The sequence below is a fragment of the Rhamphochromis longiceps genome, linkage group LG13, assembly GCF_057381845.1.
Source record: "Rhamphochromis longiceps isolate RC_006_pf linkage group LG13, R_longiceps_female_GT1.1, whole genome shotgun sequence".
In the NCBI taxonomy this organism is placed as follows: domain Eukaryota; kingdom Metazoa; phylum Chordata; class Actinopteri; order Cichliformes; family Cichlidae; genus Rhamphochromis; species Rhamphochromis longiceps.
Genome location: NC_140569.1, coordinates 28277848 through 28292940, shown reverse-complemented (window position 1 = coordinate 28292940; position 15093 = coordinate 28277848). Strand labels below are relative to the sequence as shown.

The following is a 15093-nucleotide window of genomic DNA, read 5'->3' as shown; positions in this document are numbered from 1 at the left end:
TATTTATCAAGTGTGTCACTTTTAAATTTTAAAAAATCTGATGAACAAAGATGAAAATAACAATGCAGATTAGGCTGAGCCTATCGTCCATCGTTTGTACAAGGACGATTTATTTATTTCTTTGCCCATGAGTAAGTTTGCTAATAACGATGGAGCTAATAGAAGCAGTCAACAGAAAAAATAATAATAATAGGAGCGCTGTTTTAACAGCAGCCTTTTTCATCTGCGAGCAAATGCACCCAGCTCACAGTGCGCCCAAATGTAGCGCTTCATTTACTCAAACTCACAACAGAAAGAAAAAAAGGCAGTAGCCTATGTTCAGAAAAAAGCATTTGTACATGGACAGATAAAATGCTCATGCAAGATAGTCGTGCTCGCACTATACGTCTGCATAAGCGGCACACCACTTTGGTTACGTTCTTAGGTTTCATCCGGTTTAAACATGCTCCTTTAAACCTCTTTCATCCGGTTTAAAGCCAAAGAAATCCCAAACTGGCAACTTTATTTTTGTTTTTGCAAGTAGTTCGTCCATGTTTGGACTTCTTCTGTGTTGTAAATGCATGAATCAGTCCGCCCATCAAAAGGTCTTGTTGATTATTGGACTGACGATTGTCAGTTGGAATATTTTTACATATCGCCCAACCCTAATACATGCCCTATTTTACTAATGTACAGACCAGCTAACTGTTGGTTCTAAGATGTTCTGAAGCGCTGACAGACAGCAGCCGCTGCCTCTTTGCGACAGGAAATTGCAAACAAGCAAATCAGTGTGGTTCTATAGTGATTTAATGTAGAAAGATTAAAGTACTGTTGACTGCCAAACTAATTAATCTTTCAGTTCTCGTCATGAGCCATATCCATGGGACTGCTATGACAGAATAAATTTAACAAAGAAATGAAAGCACAAGATTTTACAGAAACACAGACAAAAGCTGTGGATGCATTTAATCTGGATTTGTCACATTAAAGTGAAACACCGGTTGTCCTCTCAGAAACGAGAGAGGAAAAAATAAAAGAGGATCTGTGCTGAATGCACTAAACTAAGAAACACTTTACATACACAATGATAAACTAATACAAAAATTGTAAAGACACACTTGCCTGTCTGTGCTTTCCTCTAGTTTATATAAAACAGACGTTTGAAGCCGTTCGTGTATGAAGGCGAGGAAATGTAAGGACCACATAATGAGGATTACATGCATCAAAGAAGGTAATGGAGACCAAAGATGCACAAAAAGGGCCTGAAGGCTCATCTCCACTATAGGTTTACTGAAGCTGTTTGAGGTGTAGCTGAGTGCTCCATTAAGAGTGGAAATATCTCATACATATTCATCAACATGATATAACTCGCAGTTTGCCATCTGCTATCTTGTTATATATCACAAAAACAAGAAACATACACTTTATATAAAACATGGACGTAGCCATCGTGATGTCATCCACTGTTAAGTCCCCTTATAAGCCTGAAGCTTGGCCATACCCTGAATAGCTGTCCTTCCTGGCTTTTCTAATGATGACCTTTAGTTACAAAATGTACTTCATAATTTATTCATCATGACCTGAAACTAGTGACTGAGCCCATAAACTCATCGGGAAAATGTGGACAGGGCAAGAGAGCTGAAGGCAGTTTCCAAAAGACTTCTCTAGTGCTTTGCAACCAGAGAAGTTTCCCTCTGCTGGGAGTTTAAAATAAATAAACACAGGCACTTCGCCTTTGGCTTAATTTTTCATTCTCGGCGGCTACGTCCGTACGAACATATTTGGTGGAGTTCACACTTGACATTTTGGCCATGTCAGTTTGGAGCTGATGCCACTGTTCAGGAAATTTAAATATCAATTAAGCCAGCAGTCACTATCCGCTCTTTAAGTGACTTTCGGGTCCAAACTACTCTGCGTTTATTAAGGCCGTTGTGTTTTTAACATTTTTTAATGCTTTGTATCTTGCTGTATTTAATCTGAACAAGCCCCTAAAAAGAAGTCAGTGATCACTGTTGGCCTTTCTCTGTTTTTATTACCGCTGTTCAATGTTAAACTTAATTGTTACACCTGATAAAGCAGCCACACTGATCACTTGATTAAAGATGAAAGAATTTAGACAGCTTTTAACGCTCAGTGATGCCGCAGTGTTCGTTTGACTTTGGGATCTGAAGCGAAGTTTGGACCCTGAAACGACCAATGATGTCAGACTTAAAGACCAGATTAAGTTTGGGCAAGCCCGTAACTGAAAAACAAACAAAAAAAGAAAAGAAAAAAAAAGGTGCTTTTCAATGCTTTTCCACTCACACCACTGCCAAAAATAATGGATTAATCCTGAAAAGTCAATAAAGGAATGCTTTTGTTATTATGAAAGTAATACCAACAATAATCCAGCAAAGGAGAATTTGGACTTTTATTAAAAGTGAGTCTGTAAGATGTAAAACTGATCGCTGTTTTCACTGAGAATGTGCGATATACCTAGTTTGCTACCTTTGTTAACTACAGGTATTTGACATCATCATAATCCTGACTGGTCACAGCTCCAGTCCTCTCTCTAGCTGAGGTGTCCTTCTCTGGGCAAAAGTAACTTAGTTCCACATTCATTCCCTTGTGAGACCGACCGCTGACTGACCCGTCAGTATTACAGCTTTCACAAAGGCATTGATTGATTGATTTGTGTTGGTAAGCCCTGCCTACGTTAACTGGCAGGCTTTCTGCTCTTACTACAGCACATAAGCAGTATGCAAACATCATGCTGGCAGACTTGTTATTTCATTCTTATCTCCAAGCTGACAAAGACAAATAGACTTTAGGATGATGACTAACCACTACATTTGACAAATGGGACACAGCATCAGCTAATGCAGCTGCAGTTACTGTGCTGCCAACTTCCCCCCAAAAATAAAGAGCAGTACAGAGTTACTCTGTTACACTAAACTCTGTGGCAAACAACTCAACAGTTTTGCAATGACGACACAAAGTATCAGTTCATATCTCATCAGGTACTGGTAGTTTGGAATAAGCAGTTAGTCAACTCTAAATATGGAAAGTTTTAAATCAATTTCAGATCACTTTGTTCTGGTAAATGTGGTTGAGCGCATCCAAAGACTAAGAAAATCAACCCCTATAACTCCTTTAACTACAAAGTCAGCTTCACACCCTTCTTTTGGATGGTTTTGTTACTTAATTTTGTCATACTGAAGGCACTCACACCTAAAATTTCAATTTATAGTATCTTCAAAGGTTGCAAAGACATAAATATCTTAAAGACTCTTATCTTTCCTGAGGTCCAGCCTGAGGGCACGGCATCGCTGATCAAAGGACACAAAGTTTGCAGGCAGACGGAAAAACTTATCTGACCTTTTAATGTCAAATGAGAATTATTTGATCGCAGATTCTTATCAGTTTTAATCAGAAAATGTAACCTTATCTGAAGAAAAACGCTGGCTACTGTCACAGTTTTGAAATCCATTCTCCATGCTTCTGCACAGATATCAAAAAAATGTGGAGGTGGAACAAAGCTCTCTCTCCTGTTTGTAGAAGGTACATAATGATGCTGTACATGAGAATACTGATACTTGTGTTATTCTCTGGGGAAGAGTGGTTGGAATGATAATGAAGACAACCAAGAATTTAACCCTATTATTAGTAGAAATGCAGCAATACCCAGAATACCCTGATGATTAATACGTCTATGTACGAAGGCACACTTTGGCAAAGTTGGGCGGTGATGAAATAAGATTCAGGCTCCAGCGGAGAATTTAGAGGTCATGACAGCTTTCTGGCTCGCAGCAATGCTGCCATTCTCATTTTCTACCCTAATAAGTTATATTTTGTTGGCAGGAATGTTAATATTAACGCCTCCAAATGGCCTATTTTTTCTTTTTTGGATTTCACAATCTGCTGGTCCATTTCTTGTAGATAAAAAAAAAAATGGTTGAAATCATACCGTTGAAATAAATAAACCAGGGAATATCAAGCTCTCTGCGTGGTATGTTAAAGCAGCTATTCCAACCATATGGCCCCATCTTCTTCTTCTTTATGTTGCTGTGCAGTGTAGGTTTACTCGGTGAAACCTATAGAGGTGTAGTGTAATGGAAGAGCGCGCATTTCTAGACTAATTGGTTGCCGAGGGCTATGCTGTGGCTGAGCTGCAAGATGAACTCTGCAAAACCAACTTTCATCTAAGTAAAGATGAGAGTTGGTTTTGAGAGGTGCAAAGAAGGGAGGGATGAGAAGTAAAAAGCAGCTACTGTCAGTCTTTAGAGACAGGAGGACTGATTGGCCGTCTGGGAGCCCAACGGAGGTTTAAAAATACAGAAAAAAGTTGAAAACGTTGAAGGCTTGATCACCTCCTGACCTTTCCATAGATATGATGAGTGTCACAGCCTCTTGCGGTGTCAGTTTCCCTCATCTCCATCTCGTTTTTACTCCCACTCATTTCCAGCAGCTGTCTCTGTTCGTCTGCCTTCCCATTTCCATCCTAATGAGGCTTTATTCCCACTGAAGCATCTGCACGGCACAGGGAAAGAAGACGCAGGAACCGCCGGCTGAGTTCATCCACAGCTTCTGACCTTCCCTGTCTCTCTCCATCCACCTCTGTTCTATCTGTTTAGATGTTTACCTGTCCATGTGACTGTTGACATTAGGAAGCTGTCACTAAACTGCTGTCACTGCCAATGACTGTCATGTCCCCCTCGAGTGTTAGCCCCCCTCCAGAGCTCTAAAGCACAGGCTTTAATAAGCCCAGCAAGAGAAATGCCAGCTTCCTATGCAGCCTGAGCTGAGAACATTGGAGTGACAAAGAAGAGGGGGGCGAAAGTCTGATGCACACAGGGAAAAGTTAGAGAGGAAAAGAGAGAGCAGGAAATTATTCTTACTCTTAGGACTCATATGGCCCAACAGGCCTAGCCGTCATGATACAGATGAGCTACATCCTCCTGGAAAGCAGCTACCATTACAGTCTCCCCCATCTGCTGGAAGGCAGATGCTTCAAAACAGAGTGAGAAGTAAAGAGAGACGGCAGGAACTCAAACAAAATTAACGCCATATTTTATCTTTAATAATCCTATATATTTATACTTTACCAAAACAGCTTGTTTTTGTGTTTTTTTAAAACTACCATCTCTCTTAAACCAACTTGAATTGAATAGTGAGCACAGCCACTAGGCATTATGTAACAAAAAGCCAGGGATGGGAGGGAGGGAGACGGTACCTGCACTGACGTTTAAAAAGAAGGAATAGGAGGAGGAGGGGGGTGGAGGTGGTGGAGCACTCCAATAGGGGGGAAACAGAGCTTTCAGTAAAGCTCAGTCCAAAGCACTTTCCTAATGATTTCCCTGTAACATTAGTCCTCGAAGTCCCCGTCACAGCAGACTACTGTGAACGGCACCAGACAGTTAATGAGACAAAAACAAGAAGCTCTTACAGCCAGGAGGCTGCTTCCAGATGAAGCTTGATTAACTTAATTGATTATCTGTGAATAAGTCTTGAGCCTCTCCTCAGTTCTTTATATTTTGCCTGTACTGAGCCAGATGATCTTCTTGAGCAACATTTCTTTAGACTTTCTGAAGGTTATTTAAAGTTTTTCTTTGGACATTGACTGCTTTTTCACCCATTTTCAGTCAAGTCCTTGTACTGATCACTTCCAGAGCAAAATTTTTGGTTTCCTTTTGAAAACCACTTACAAAGCACACAACTTAGCAAAGAACCAATTTTAAATTGTATTGTTAGTGATTTTGTTACTAGCACCCTGTCACAAAACACACCATTTCTTCCCATTTCTTTGGCCTGGACAAGTAGGGCACAGAAAAAAAAGAGGACAGGCCGAAAAATCTATGTACACCAGAGGAACAGTACTTGAAAGTTATAGCAAACACCTGACACAGGACCTGAAAGATGCACCTGGTCCTTCAGTTGATCCATCTAGTGTTCACCAAAGCCTCATCTCATGGTATCAGTGAAGGGTGGCTGTCAAGAAGCCATCATCAAGGAAGGGAAACAGGGAGAAAAGGCTGAGAGATGCCAAATTACACAAGAACTGGACTAAAATCAGTGGCAGCAGGTCAAAATTTGACATTTCTGGTTCAAATTGCTGGTAATATGTCTACAACCACCTGTAAAGCTCTGTACTGTACAGCTCTGTCATAGTTTGGGTCTGCATTTCAGCCAGGGTGTTGGGGATTTTGTCAGAATTGATGGAATTATGAACTCAGAAAAGTACCACCAGACTTTGATGCACCATGCAATACCATCTGGAAAGCGTCTGACTGGCAGCAGCTTACTAAACACAACAAAACACCATCTTTCATGGACTTACCTGAGCCGTGTGGCATCATCTTGGCAGAGAATAGAACAAAAAGGCAGCTAATATCGAAAGAAGAGCTCTGAATGTCCTTAAAGAAGCCCGGAGAAGTATTCCTGAAGACTACTTAAAGGAATTCCAAAGAAAGGTGCCTAAGAGAGCTCAGGGTGTGCTGAAGATAAAGATGCTCATACCTAATATTGACTCTCAAGCTCATTATGTAAACTCTGTTTTTGCCTTTTATAGTGTATTTTCATGTACGTTTTCCAAATTTAAACTGATGCACCCATTTCCCATTACCCAGCAAGTTAAAAAGAAATAAGGTGTGGCTCAAACTTTTGCACAGTCCTATATTTCACACCTATAAAATGTTTTGGCTTCTGATAAACCTTTAAAAGCACTGACCTGCTACTCCAACTATCTAACTGTTTTAAACAACACGCACTTACCAGCAGTTGTGTTGCGTTTTTGTCAGGTTAGCGGCTCGGACCTAAAACAGCCCTACATTATCTCTAATTCAGTTCTGGACCCAAGCTTTTATTTGTACTCCTGTACTCAGGCACAAATTAGACTTTTCAGGTACAAACTGTAACACCCAAACCCATGCTGTCATTATGCCAGGATCAGCTTACATTTTCAGACTGCAGTTGTAGCAGCGGCTACGCTCGGAGAATTTTGATGCAGGATCTTTGGCTGCCAGCAGGCATGCCTCCCTGTGCATTTTTTTTTTTTTTTTTAAACTGGTGACTGAAGGTAAAGGTTTCACCGCGCATCTGTCAGCTGTCAATTAGGGCACTTTAAGTCCCAGAGTGCGATATGAGTCCTTGCGGTGCTTAGTCAGGGGCAGAGCACGTCTTCTGTAGTAAGAGTCAAAGTGGTGTCTGCACAAGCTTTTAAGCTAGATAACACAAGGAGGAGCTCTTATAAAACAAGAGTGAGACTGAGAGGCCTGCTGCAAGAAGATACACACCCAAGTGCTGGGCTTGTAAAGATGAAAAGTGAGCAGAGGAAAATGAGCGTTTCAGGAGAAGGACGCGGTTTCCTCTTTTTCCCCTCTGGCAGCCTCACAGCAGGAAGTTATGAGGTAGCCCCAACCTACCTCACATCTCCCCGCTGTGCAAGAACGAGCTCAGCAACACAAGCATTCTCTCTCTTTCTCGAGTGCATACGTGCACATCTACAGTGCTGCATGCCGATGAACCCATTTTCTTGGAGCACCTACACAAGCTGCAATATACAGATCATGTTTCACAGCGCTACAGCGAGAGGCAAACACCTCCCTCTGTTTGTGCTTCATTCTAGCTTCTCCCTTCTCTTCCCAACCACACACACCAACACCTTTCTCTTGTGAATTTTATTTTAATCCTTAACATAAAGACAACTATAAATTAGGATAACCAAACCTGTTTTACTACCTCCTACACCTCCCCCACTTAAGTGTGTTCAACAGGAAGCTAAAGGTTGGTGCTGTTAAAGTGTTCAAAAAAACAGCAGGAGCTCGGTGTGAGGCCACAGTGGGCCAAAAAACACACACAAGATGACCTCCAGCGAGGACAAAATGTATCTGGACGTCTCTGTGAGCATCTGTCTCACTGTGTAAATGTAGCACAGTGTCTGTGCGTGCATGGCTGGGGAGAGATGCAGCACAGCTGAAAGCCGGCGCTCAGACGAGGACCCGGTGCATCGTCCGTGTCTCATCTCAGCCAGTTTACTTACAAACTCTTTAAGTTTGAATTTTAAAGCCGACAATGTGAATGAAACTTATTTACATGTGGCGTTCATCTCAAAGAAACTAGAGTGAGTGTAAATTGTTATTCTAAAAAGATAATGCTTCTCGGCTTACTGCGGATCCACTTCAGTATCATAAGGGAAGTGACAGCAGCTCGAGGGAACAAAGCAATAAGTAAAAATTAACATAAATTCACATGGTAATGTATTCAGCATTGGGCAATGACTTACAGAGGGACATGTTTTTAGAGGGAAAAAGTGTTTTTGTAGAGAGCAAAGAATTTGCACAGGCGTGCACAGACACAAGTATAATGAACAAATATTAGCAGTGATATTTGGGATTTAAAATGAAGATAAACTATTCCAATCTCTGGAGCCCCAATTGTGTATCTCACACACACACGCCCGCCTGCCTGCACGACCGCCCACACACACACACACACACACACACACACACACACACACACACACACACACACACAGAGTCCTGAATTCATTACTGAAGTCTCATCCAGACGTTCAATTGGTACACAAAGGAATTCTTCGGCAGGAGGCAAAAAAAAAAGGCCCACAAGTTAATCCAAAATGACTGTTTTATCAACAATGGCCACCAACGGTGATATTGGCACCTGTGACAAGGTTGAAAAGAACTGTGGGTAATTTAGTTTCACAAAATGCAGCGTGCACACACACACGCCAAGTTCTCCTCCTGCCTCTATTCAGCCCAACCGCGCGATGACAAATAGAGCCGCAGAATTGTGCTACTCTGTAATTAAATTGAGACGTGGGGTCAAAATTCCCAATAGATTGAGTGAGATGAAATATAAATTGGCTCTCCTCTGACTTTATAGAAATAATTACATAAGCTGCATTTATAACTGTTATTAAATGAGCAAAAAAAGGACGGCTCTGTTAAGCAGCATACGAGAACTAAAGTGTAATCCCAGCACATTTAGCTTAGTTTGCTCTGATTCTTTAGAGATGACGACTGTGGTGGGTAATTAAGGGCAAAGAATATACAAGTCGCATGAAAATTGGAGACCACATTACCTTTCCAAAGCTCCCCTTCCCGATGGCCCGCAGAATCTGGAAGTGGTCAAAGTTTACTGTGGAGAAAATGAGAAGCAGTTAGTGAGAACGTGTCAGTTTGAGTTGAGCTATAAAACAGGGAACGTGACATGTACGGCACTGTGCAAAAGTCTTGAGCCATCCCTCATTTCTTTATTTGCTTCCAGGGATCCAGACTTCCCTGTAATTTTTAAAGTGGTATTAAGGAATAGCTCTCCAGGCTTTTTAAAGTGTTTCTGATTTTTAATCCAGGGCTTGTATTTGACCAGTTTTTGTCTGTTAAGACACTTCACACTAATCTATGAAACATTCAAACATAAACACACACCTAAATCACAGAAAGGACCAGAAAACTTAACAAAGAACCAATTTTAAATTGTATCTTTACACATTTACTTGCGGCCTATTGCAAAAAAGCAAAACCCCACATAATTTGTTCCCACTTCTTTAGTTGAAGAATGCAGTTAATAACACCGTTAACACAGACTGACCTGGCAAAATACAAAAAAAATGAGGGGGTGGTTCAAGACTTTTGCTCGGTACTGTATGAGAAATGGAAATCCAGACTCTATGTGCACTTCACAATGTATTGGTGCACTTTGGCAGTACTGTGAAGATTAAATGTTTTTTTCAAAGAATTAAAAAGTAGGAGCACAGTGGGAGAGAATAATGTGTGTGTTGGATAATGAAACATGTGAAAGATGGAAAAGTAGAAATAATGAATCACAACAGTCAAAATGTGAAAAAGCAAAAACATTTTCCCTGGAGGATCTGTGCAGTGACACACCGTCACAGTATCGACGATTAGCAAGCAAAACAAAACCCCAGAAATAACATTTGTTAAATGAAGACTTAGCTAAACTTTTTTAAACTTCACATCTGAATAACAAATAACACACGCAGCACATAGAAACAAATATCTAAAATGAGTTTGATCTAGATCGCAATAAAATTTGACACTCTTCCATAAGTTTTATGATCGACTTTTACAAGATCAAATTTGAGCAAGTAAAGACATTTCACATGAAGACCAGGAGAGTTGTATTTCAGAAAGACATCCAGCTCAGAGCGCTGAGTCATTCATCTTAGGTTTTTTTTCCTATTTCAGTATGCATAGTAACACAGCCAGATGTTTTCATTCATTGCCACTGGAGCAGATGCATGCGTGTGTTCTGCAGACTGATTGAATCCTTCTGTACGCAGCTTAAAATGAGTCCTGAAGGACATGGTTGGATGAAGTGGTGAGGAAGAGTGTCATGTTTTTTCCTCTGTAATAAATAAACAAAATAATAAGCACAAATATATGCAATTTTAATTCCAAATTATCCATCATAGACCCCAGAAAAAGCATAAATAAAAAGAACACCCAATCCATGATATTAAAAAAGCCTTGATCATTAATAGCAAGTCTTTTTAATATTAACCAATATGAGTAAAGTTAGCTTAAAGGCAAAAAAGCCAAAACCCTTGTTTTTCAGGCAGAGGAGAAAAAGAGGGGCTCTGTGTAAGATAAAGAAGCATTTTTTTGAACTGTGAATTGTGCAAAGCTACTCTAGTAGAGTCAAAGAATAAGAATATCATCTTGGAAATGAAGATGAGGATGATCAAAACGCATTTCCTCCAACAAATAAATGCTATGGAGAGCAGAGCTGCTTCAACATTTAAAAAAACAAAACAAAAAAAAACAAAACAACGTCTTTGGCTGAGCACAAACACAAGCGCTCAGGAATCCGATTAACCAACAACAGACAACAGCCAAGATTTGTTTCAACAACTCAGAGTAAAGAGTAATTAGCCAACACTGTAACTGTTGGCCAGTAAAATCAACATTTGCTAACTTTCACATTCAGCAGCTCATTACGACACTTAAAATAAATCTAATTAAGACATTTAAATGTTGGTTGTATTTTCCTTCCCGATGCATGTGACAGGTTAAGACTTACATCTCCAAATGTAGTGGAACTGATTTGAACCAGAGGACTCAGCCACACTGTTACTATGTACTGCATAAACATGTTTACCGATGAAGGTAAACCAGATGCTGTCCTGACTGTGTGACTAAATTCTGTGCTTAAAGCATCAAACTAATTGAATATGATTAACTTGCTATGAGAGGTTTTAACTCCACGTGTGACTTTTTCTGGGTTCATAAACCATTTTCAGGGTCCATTTTCAAACTTGGCCAGCACAAAAAAGGATGCATATTTCACTTCGCATCACCTCAGTAAGACCATGTCAAAGGCCAAATTAATAAGTCTTCTCATCAGATCTTGATGCTTCTTTCTTGTGTGACACAAAAAATAGGAGGAGACAGATCTCGGCTTGTGTTGTTTTTTAAGTTGATTCATTCAAAACTAACTGTAAGATGCTTAACTACATTGCAGTCTGTGTTGCTGAAGTCCTAAATTATCACCTTTAAAGTGTTTGTGCTAATAACATCATGTACAGTAAGACAGGCACATAGAACAGCACTGACTGGGAGAAGCTTTGAACAGTTGACATACTCGGTTCAATTCAACATATAAGACTTGAATGCACAAGCATCTTTCAAAAACCTATTAAATCTATCATCTGTGATATTATTATATACAATTATAATGTATTGTTCATCTCCCTTAAACAAACAGGCAGCCTTAAGGTATGAAATATTCATTTGTCTACTGTTTCAGTGGCTGATAGTGTCCCACAGGCCTTAATGTGAGTTTGAGGCAATTATGTTTAAGTTGTTTAACGATAAACAGATTTTGAATGAAAGCGAGGGAACTTCGGTAGCATAAAAAAGTCTATATTCTTTGTGTCCATATGGATCAGCCATATTACCATTATTTCCCCGTAAGGTTGCCAAAAGCACCAAGTTAATACTTGAAAAAACTGCAGCAATACACAAAAATATAATCAATATTCTATTTATTCGGTGACAACGCCGCTTTTAGCCTTTAATCAGAAAGCCTTAAGTTGGCTAGTTAAGCATCGGGCTAACGTTTAAAGCGTTCACTTTGGGGAAGTAACTCGCAATACTGCTACTGCTGTGTAGTCTTGGTTAAATTCACAGCATATTACATAAATTACCCTGCAATAACTAACTGTTATAATAGCGGCACCGTATTGCATCACACTGAGTACATTTCAATCATTTATCCCGGAGTTTGCTAGCTAGCAAAATAATAAAAACAATTCCAAAATTAGCATGTGTAACGTACACACTCGAGAAAATTATTTACTAGCACTTACGCAAACTCCCCCATTGTGAAAACGTACAAATCCATCTTGCAGACTCCTTGTATTTTTCGTTTTCCAGCAAACACTCATTAAAACGGCAACACCGGACACGTTAGTGCACTCACCCCCGACTGTTCGGGGAGGGAGGGGGTCACACATTGAAGAGACAACGTGCAGAGCTACAAGGCAGCCCAGGCAGAGAAATGTTGGTTTTAGACTTCTGTATCTGATAAGAAAACTATTCAAAATCAGATAGTGATTTATGGTGAATGAAATACGGTTACAGTTTCACGAAGTTTTAAGCACCAAATCCAAGATTCTTCATTACTTTATACAGAAAAGCTGGACATGGTATGCAGAAAAAACAACAACAACAACAAAACAAATACAAATAAACGAAAAAAAGTTTTGTAACTGTCAGTTTCCTTTTAAAATTCTTAGTGTGAACAACATTACACAAACAACCACGTGTGTCCTGCGATCACCAAGCATTTAGAAAATCTATTAGAGGATAATAAAGTGTTTTCATATTCTTGACCAAGCAGAAAAACATATTTTAGCATATAAATTAGCACTCTCTTCTCAACAAGTCCTTCAACATGCTGATGTTAAAAATATAATAAAAGGCATCTATCAAATTGTTAAAAGTACTAATTACAGTGTATTTTAATTGTTTCTAGTACTTTAATTCAAGCGTATCACTGCATTGAGAAATGGGTGGTTATCTGTTGGATAATGGGATTAAGCAGTGTTTTTGTTGACGTTCATAAAAGATAAAATATGTAAAACAATTAATAATGAACGATGTTTAAACACTTTACGAAAGAGAAAAAAAAAATCCAGCTGTAACTATAGCATGGATCAGCTCAGTAGTTGAGATCACAGCTCACTGCGAGGAAAGTCTTTATGCTGGTACACAAATGAGCCTCGAAACTGCAACTAAACTGTCACTGCGAGGCAGAGCTGTGGTGGTAATAAGGACAATGAAACCTCTGCACAAGCATTTTCCTGACAGGAACAGATCCATTATTACTATTAATATAAGATTATTTCATGTATCACAGATTATCATCACATATTATTGTTACTTCCTACATCCACCTATGAAAGTACTAAAGAAGAAGCTGAAGGCTCCAAGATAAGCTCTTTGTCTATAGAAAGGATGTAGCCCTGAATTTATGAGACAGGTAAAGATACCAAAATACAAAAACAGATACAAAAAACTGCACGAAAATGTAAATGTAACATATATATAAAATTTTTATTTTTTTAAAAAACAACAAAGTAAATAAACATAAAGATTTATAAAAATATGTACAAAAAACAAAATATGTAGCCAAAATGCCAAAACCACAGAACAAAAGAGAAATACGCACTTTTCTAAACACTGTACACTGCCAGGTTTCCTGTTCAAGGTTAACCCTGCACGTGCAGACTCCAGCTGTGGTAATGTGGGTGGATGAAGATGGTCACTGATGGACCTCCACCCCTGCCTTCTGATCATCTGTGTTACTGATTAAGACTTACCTCTGCTCTGCGCATGTGCATGTGTGTGTGCGCATGTGTAACAGCAGGCGTGATGCCAACTCATGCAGCTTCTCCTTATAAGTCACTCAGCACCCTCTCCGTGTAGACAAAGAGCAATAATGGGAGAAAAAAGACACAGACTGGGCTCCTCCAGGCAGACCCATTGCTAACCAGCCTCTGAGTGCTGAATGAGAAGGCAGGCCCCCGCCTTGCCAGGTGATTTCAAAGACAAGGGTGTGTTTTCTGTAGTTTGTCTGGGAGACAGTCTGATACGCTCCCTCTGTACATAGCTAATCCCCTCATATGGCACGGCTCAGACTGCACCTCAGGTCCAAAACACAGAGGCACTGTAGCATGAATGTAGCTCTGTGCAATATTAAAAAGGATAAAGAAAATGAAATAAAAATTTAATCTAGCGCAGTGTTTTCATAGATTCACCAGGTCTTTCTCCCAGCGAGAGCGATGATTCAGCTTCTCATCTGGGTCCTGTGCCAGTATAGCATATATTAGCAGATGGATAAACAGATTTGGAAATCCCTTTCCCGTACTAAGGTTTGTGACATCAGAAGTGAGGAGGCTGTCTGGCAATTTTTGTGCCTTTACCAAAGTGACGTTCCAATATTCACACCTGCTCCAGGCCTGCAGAGGCGACAAAGTAAGTTGTGCTTGAACTTTTCTTTCGAGGTCTCTTCTTTGATTCTCAAACTTTTTCCTCCACACACTTTCACGTGGCAACATAATGAGTGGCTTCCAGGAGAGACTCGCCCTTTCAAACTAATGATTCATCAATAATGTTTAGCCAGAATTGAAGCATCTCAATACACAGCATGTCTGTGCTCTGGCACTCCTTGAGTCAAAAGATCTAACAGCTCCAACCAGATGTTTTGGCTGTGCTCCAGTTGTTGTTTGTTGGGTAAAAACTGGTTACTCAAAGTTCATTATGAGTTTGTTTTGCTTTGTAGTTTTAATTGGCATGTTTATCTCCGTTTACTTCATACAGCTTAATAATAGTATGTAGGTTGAACGCCACAACTGGTTGTCTAAGGTTGACTTAAAACAAAGAATAGAAACCAAACTGTGAATGTTGGGAGTTAAATTAACTTTAAGGTGATTGGCTGATGACCAAAGCACATCATAGTTTGGAACCATTTGCATGTGTATATGTTAGTATGACTGTATGGTTGATTTGAAAATGTAAAGTTATTTTTAACGTGTGGCTTTTATTCAAACTCTGAAGCACTTTGTAACTCTGCATTTGGATTTGCTCTACA

General features: G+C 39.7%; 1 protein-coding gene across 2 annotated transcripts in view; it reads right to left on the bottom strand.

Annotated features, from left to right (window-relative positions):
- stk32c (serine/threonine kinase 32C) overlaps positions 1–15093 on the bottom strand; it is a 102785-nt gene that overhangs the window by 49327 nt on the left and 38365 nt on the right. Inside the window, exons 1-2 of one of the 2 annotated variants that reach the window (XM_085428905.1) lie at positions 12308–12703; positions 9059–9114 (exon numbers count right to left, since the gene is read on the bottom strand). Coding sequence is in view for 1 of the 2 variants with exons in the window: in XM_085428904.1 (XP_085285030.1) it covers positions 9059–9114 (56 nt within the window). In the remaining variant the exon portion in view is untranslated. Of the gene's footprint in view, positions 1–9058; positions 9115–12307; positions 12704–15093 lie in introns of those variants that run through there. The other variant, XM_085428904.1, reaches the window with a different exon arrangement.